The following is a 6,647-nucleotide window of genomic DNA, read 5'->3' as shown; positions in this document are numbered from 1 at the left end:
GATATGATTTTTTTAAAAGAGAAACATGATGGTTTCAGATGACTTACATAAAATGAGATAATTGTAAAACACTTCACAAACCTTACATAACCAAATGCTAGCTATGATGATGATGATGATAATTATGATAATGGCATTTCCAACATCTTTGTTTCTGCTACTACCTCTCTATTTAGCCAGAGATTTGTTGAGAGAAATCAGATGAAATTTGATATTCTACAATTCTAATTTTGTAGGCTATAAATGTGGATTGAAAGCTAGAATATATGAAGTCAAAGAAGGTAATGCCTCTCCGAACCAGGCACTTGGTAGTAATGTTGGAAGTCATTCCTTGGTAGAGGGGTATGAATTAGGGACTGGTTCTCCTGGAGAACTCATTTTGTTACCTGTATTCTAGTTATTGTAGAATGTAATATCCCCATCCCACTTGATTATAAATTCCTTGAAGATAGAGACCTACAAATGGTAGTCAGGTTTTTAGCTCTGCCCATTTAAATTTTCATTTATCCATAATATAGCTGAAATGGTAAGTTCTTCTTATAGTTCAACATAATGGGTTAAACACAATATTTGTGGTTGTCCTGGCATAATTTGATAGATTTGCAATGTAATATTGTTTATAATATTATTTCTACAAGAAAAGTAATTCTTTAGCATGAGAACATACTAGGTACTTCTTGTCTTTCTCCTCACCATCTCCCCTGGGTAACTGCTAGCTCCTTGCCCTACAAGGGGAAAAGGAATGGGATGGCATTTTACATTCCAGGGAGAAGGAAGGATAAGTGACTTATAGAACACTTCTTATTCTTAATGGCTGGGGTCCTGTACTAACTCCCTACAGTATTAAAACCGGGATTGCCTACCATGTTACAGTCACAATAAAAGGATTGGATTATCTAAATCCAATTCAACTGAACAATTTATTAACTGCAAAGCACTGTCCTGCTTTGATAGAGAGAAGTAACAAGGCTAAACTAGTTAAGATCCCTTCTTCAAACAGCTTACAGTCTATTTGGATGAAGGAAATGCAACACATGTTTAAATAATTATATTGCAGATTAGAGTTTCTTTTTCATTTTTATGTACCAGGACTGGGCACAGTACTCTGTTCTGAGTACCATGGAGTTATCTTTGACGTTTCCTTTCTCTTCACCTAAGATATTCAGGATGTTACTGAGTCCTCTCTCCTACCTTCATATATTCCATATCCATCCCCTCCTTTCTCTTTCCATTGCCACCTCCTTAATTCAGGCATTTATCAGCATCCATTCAATAGCCATATTCATTAGAATTTCCACTCCTTTGCCTGTCTGACCTCACCCAATATTTCCAGTCTTCTCATAGTACTCCCTCAGTGAACTCTATATTCATTTCAGACTGGACAACGCACATCCCCCTCAAATCTGCATGGTGTTCAGCTTCAGCCCCTTTATTCAGGCTTTTCCTATGCCTGGAATGTCATTCCCCTCTCCTCTAGGTCTGTTGAATTTCTATTCCTCCTTTAAAGCCCAACTCAAGTGCTTCTTCCCTCAAATTTTCCTTCATCTGTGTTGGTACATCAATTCTCCTAGGACGCCACAAAACACGTTGTTTCACAACTCTCTAATGTACTAATGATATAACATTGTATATTACAGTTATCTGTGTTTGTTCCTGATCTGTCTCACAGGTTATGAACTCTATAGGAACAGGGACAGTGTCTTAACTAAACTTTCTATCTCTCACATAGCTTAGCAAGCACAGTATTCTGTTACACAGTAAGTACGCAATAAATATTGGTTGAATGAATGGACATTAAATAAATGTTTGTTGAACTGGATGAACCAGTTAGAAAGGTACAAATGTATCATTTGAGGTCTAAGATAGAAAAGATCATTGTGACCATGTGGAGGAGCAGGAGAATCAGGAAAAGCCTCATGGAGGAGGAAGCATTTGATTTACATATGAGCTCATATGTAGAGTACATGTGGAAAATAGCTCAGCATAAAGCTGGGAAGGTAAGGAGGCACCAGGTTATATCCCTGAATTTAAAGATAAGAAGTTTGGACTTTATTGGGAAATAATTACACACACTTACACAAGATTTCCAAAGCACATTCCTTAGCTTCAATTGAAGGGTTTTGAGCAAAGGAATATTGTGAGATATGTGTATAAGGAAGATTAACTTGGCAGCAAAGGGATGAATGATTTTGAAAGACTCTAGAGGTTATAAATAGAACCAGTGGGTAGAAGTTGTAAAGAGACAGGTTTGATAAGGGAAAACTTCCCAACATCTCAAAGTATAATTAGCTCCCTTGGAAATTAGGGAGTACTCCATCACTGGAGGTATTTGAGCAGAGATGAATGTGACCATTTGTTGGGAATGCTGAAGAAGACATCTCTTCAGGTATGGGTTGAACTAGATAATGCTTTGAGGTTCCTTTTAGCTCTGAGGATCATGACTGTCAGAGAGTTGGAAAAGACTGGAGATGAGAGAAACTGCTTAAGAAAACTTACTTTCAATCTCTCCCTCTCTATTGGCTCATTTCCTACTGCTTACAAATATACCTATGTCTTCTCTTTCTTGAAAAAACCCTCAATGCAGCCTTCCCTCCCTGCTATCATCCTACATATCTTTTCTGCTCTTTGTAGCTGAACTCCTCAAAAAGGTCATCTAAAAGAGGTCCTCAAACTCTTACAATCTGACTTCCTGCCAAGTTGTTCCACCAAAACTGCTCTCTCAGAAGTTGCCAAGTCTCTTAATCGCTAAATCCAATGTCCTTTTCTTACTCTTCATTCTCCTTGACCTCTCCGTAGCCTTTAATACTGCCAATCTCTCTCTTCAAATCTGTTCTCTCTAGGTTTTTGGGACACCCTTCTCTCTCCTGCTTCTTCTCCTATCTATCTGATTACTCCTTCTCCTTTGCTGATCTTCTAGATCACACCCTCTAACCTTAGGTGTCCCTCAGGGTTCTGTCCAGGGCTCTCTGCTCTTCTCCCTTTAATGCCATTTCATTCACCTGGTGATCTCATCAGCTCCCATGGATTTCATTATCATCTCTGTGCTGATGATTCTCAAATCTACCAATCCTATGCCAATACCCTGCTAACCTCTAGTCTTGAACCTCCAACTGCCTTTCAGACATCTCAAACTGGATGTCCAATAGACATCTTAAACTCAAAATGGAACTTCTTATTCCCCACCCCCCATATCTCTCTTCTCTACCTTCTCCTATTGCTGTAGAAGGCAACACCGTCCTCCCAGTCCCTCAGGCTCACAACCTAGGAGTCCTCCTTCATCCCTCACTATCTCACCCCGAATATCCAAACTATTGCCAAGGCTTGTTTATGTCTCCTTTGCAACATCTCTCAAATACGCTCTCTTCTTTGACACTGCCACCAATCTAGTTCAGACCCTCATCAACTCACACCTAGATTACTGCCAATATCTTTTTAGTGGTTCTGTCCACCCTAAGTCTCTTCCCATTTCCAGTCCATCCACTATTCAGCTTCTAAAGTGATTTTCCTAAAGCACAAAGTTCCATTATATTCACCCCCTACTCAACAAACTTCAGTGGCTTCCTATTGTCTCCTGGATTAAATACAAAGTACTCCGTTAGGCCTTCAAAGTCTTTAAAACCTAGCCTTCCCCTAGCTTTCTAGTCTTCTTACACTTTGCTCCCTGTCATACACTCTGATTCAGTGACACTAACCTCTTGGCTGTTGGAAAAACAAAACACTCCATCTCTCAAATCTGAGCATTTTCTCTGACTGTTCCCAGTGCTTGGAATGCTTTCCCTTCTCCATTCTGACTATTGACCTCCCTGGTTTCTTTGAAGTCCCAACTAAAATCTCACCCTCTATAAGGTTTTGCCAACACTTCTTAATCCCAGTGCCTTCCTTCTATTATCTCCTCTTGATTCTGTATATAACTTGCTCTCCATACAGTTGTTTGCAGGTTGTCTCCCCCATTATAGACTATCTTTTGCCTCCTTTTTGTATCTCCTGGCACATAGTAGGTACATAATAAATGGTTTCATACATATAATGGATATATAATTCACAAGACTTGGCAACTGATTGAATGTAGAAGGGGAAAAAGAGGAAGCAATCAAAGGCAGTTGAGTTTGTAGCATGGCTAAGAATTAATCAAAGGTGGTGCCACAGGATAGAAACAGGGAAGTCAGAAAGAGAAGCTTTGGGGAAAAAGGAATTATTGGATCATAAATTGAGAACTGAAAAAAAAAATAAAAAAATAAATTGAGAACTAGAGGGGAACTTGGAAGTCAGTGAATCCAACATCTTCTTTTTGCATCTGAAGAAACTGAGGTCCATTCAGGTTAAGTGGCTTGCCTAGCTAGTCACACAGCTAGTAAATTATCTGAAGCAGTTTGTGACACTAGGTCTTCCTGATTCGGGTCCTGCACTCTCTTCTCCTGAAAAGTTAATTTTTTTTTTTTTGGACCTTTACCAGTGATGGGTCAGGAGAGTTCATACACGGTGTTAAGCTCTGGAAGTTTAAAACTGCACTTAGACCTTGCACTTTTCCTTGGCGGAGCTACTGGGCAAGGGAGAGTGGGGTGGACCCTTCAAACGTGAGGATGCTCCAGCAGATGGGTGGGGATAAGTGAGGCGGGGAAACTCTGCGGGGCCCTTCGCCTCCTCGCACGTGGCGAGGCTGCTCGGGCCTCCAGGGGAACCTCCGCGTCTGCCAAGGAGGCACCTTCCAGGACTGTCCCAATGGGAGAGCCGGCGGTGTAGACGAGGTCTCTTGGTCCGAGACGTCAGCGGTCGGCGTCAGGATCAGGAACGAGCCCCGCAATCCGAGCCCCGGGATGCGCACGCAGCCCCGGGTTCTTCTGCTCGCTCCTGGCTTTGGGGGACCCAGGGGGCTCCCCGCCCCGCCCTCCAACGTCTAAAGTCAAGGTGCACCCTTTTGCTCGCTTCCTCCTCCTTCCCCTCAGGAGGGCAGAGTCCAAGGAGTCGTTCGGGCTTCTTGGAAGCAGGAGAGAGGGTGGAATCCCGAGAGAAGGAACGAGCCGGCCGCCCGCCCGAGGAAAGGGAAGGATGACGTGGAGAGCGAGAACGGGAGGAGCGGCGCGCGCGCGCGTGCGCGCACGCGCACGCGCACGCGGCCCCGCTCGCTCGTCCCCCGGGTCGGCCAGTCCGCCAAATCTCGCGATGCCTTAGGCCGCGGCTCCCGCTGCGGGTGGCTCCGCTGTTGCTGTGGTTGCCTTAGTTGCTGCGGCTGCGGCGCCGGTGGAGGTGTGGGCCGCGGAGCGGATGTTGACATTGTGTGTTTTTACGGCTCGACGGTAATGGCGGCGGCTGTGACGGCCGGGGCTCCGTCTGCCCTCCTGTAGTCCCCCAGGAGAACCGGGGACGGAGCGGAACGAGCTGAGCGGCCCTCCCCGAGCGCCGGCGGCTGCGACTTTTCCTCTCACCCTTCCGCCGTTCTCTCGCCCCAGCCCCGGGCCTCCAGCCCCTCTCGGGCCGGGGCGGGGAGGGGGGAGGGCCTGCGAGGCCTCAGCATGGCGGATTTCGACGAGATCTACGAGGAGGAGGAGGACGAGGAGCGGGCCCTGGAGGAGCAGCTGCTGAAGTACTCGCCCGACCCCGTAGTGGTTCGCGGCTCCGGTCACGTCACCGTGTAAGGCCCGGAGGAGGGTGCGGGAGAGGACGGGGAGGTGGCGGGCAGCGGCGGGGCCCCCTCCCCGCGACGCCCATCCGGGGCCTTGTGGCCTGGGCCGGCGACCAGGAAGAGCAGGGACGTGTGGTCTCTGTCTCTGTCTCTCAGTCTGTCTCTCCCTTCCCTCCCCTCTCCTTCCTCTCCCTTTCCGCAGGCCCCGCGGTCTCTTGGAGGGCTTCTCCTGACGTACCCCTCCCTGCTCCCTCCACCCCAGTGTGGAGGCCAGCGGCCCTCTCTGCCCCCGCTTCCTCCCCCTGGGCCTCTCTTCCCCTTAACCTTGGCTTGTCTTCCTTGTGTGCCGCTGACCCGGGGCTCAGGCCGGGTGCAAATGGACGTAAAGACCCTCATGGAAGCCGAGGCCGCAGGGGTGTGCCTAGGTTCCTTGAAGTATGCTAAGGTTCCTCTTCGGAAAAACCTCCCCAGATCCTAAAATCCTTGCTCGGGATTTTTATTAGCATGCTGCTTAAAAATCTGACAAGATCACGAGTGCCTCCAAATAATTAAGAAAATCAACCCGAACGTGGAATGCAGCACCGTTAAAATTGCTGTCATTCTCCAGAATACGTACCTGTGGCTCCCTCCTCCCATCCATTCCTCTTGAGAGATACTTGAATCTCACTTTGTAAGGTTTAATGAAATCCCAGCCAACAACGTTGAACGTCTATCTAGGCGTTAGGCTACACTAAGGGAAAAAAAAGCCTGTCTTCTAGGTTGTGACTAATCAAGGAATGTGGATACTTGAACCAAATAATGAGCTGTCCGGAAGCAGGAAGTTTCGTAATGTTTCTCTGAAAAGTACAGTTACGTACAGCTGGCAACAGTATTTTTATTCGTTTCGTTACGAAGCGCAGTGCATACAGTAGGCCCTTAGTTAATGAATATAAGTACTTGTCCTCTCAGATCAGAAATTCAGGTGCCATCTTTATTAGCTCTGTAAGTTGCTTTTTACATGAGTGCCTGTTAGTGATTAATGTACTTT

At 46.0% G+C, this 6,647-nt stretch overlaps 1 protein-coding gene across 1 annotated transcript in view; it reads left to right on the top strand.

Moving 5' to 3' along the window:
• Positions 1 to 4,015: 4,015 nt before the first annotated feature.
• CHIC2 (cysteine rich hydrophobic domain 2) overlaps positions 4,016 to 6,647 on the top strand; it is a 41,800-nt gene continuing 39,168 nt past the window's right edge. The window contains exon 1 of the mRNA XM_072620786.1: positions 4,016 to 5,629. Within this exon, the coding sequence (XP_072476887.1) occupies positions 5,511 to 5,629 (119 nt within the window). The 5' untranslated portion in view covers positions 4,016 to 5,510. The remainder of the gene's footprint in view (positions 5,630 to 6,647) is intronic.

Source organism: Notamacropus eugenii, chromosome 6 (assembly GCF_028372415.1).
Source record: "Notamacropus eugenii isolate mMacEug1 chromosome 6, mMacEug1.pri_v2, whole genome shotgun sequence".
Lineage (NCBI taxonomy): Eukaryota > Metazoa > Chordata > Mammalia > Diprotodontia > Macropodidae > Notamacropus > Notamacropus eugenii.
The sequence above is the reverse complement of the archived record's forward strand: the minus strand, read 5'-3'. Positions and strand labels throughout refer to the sequence as shown.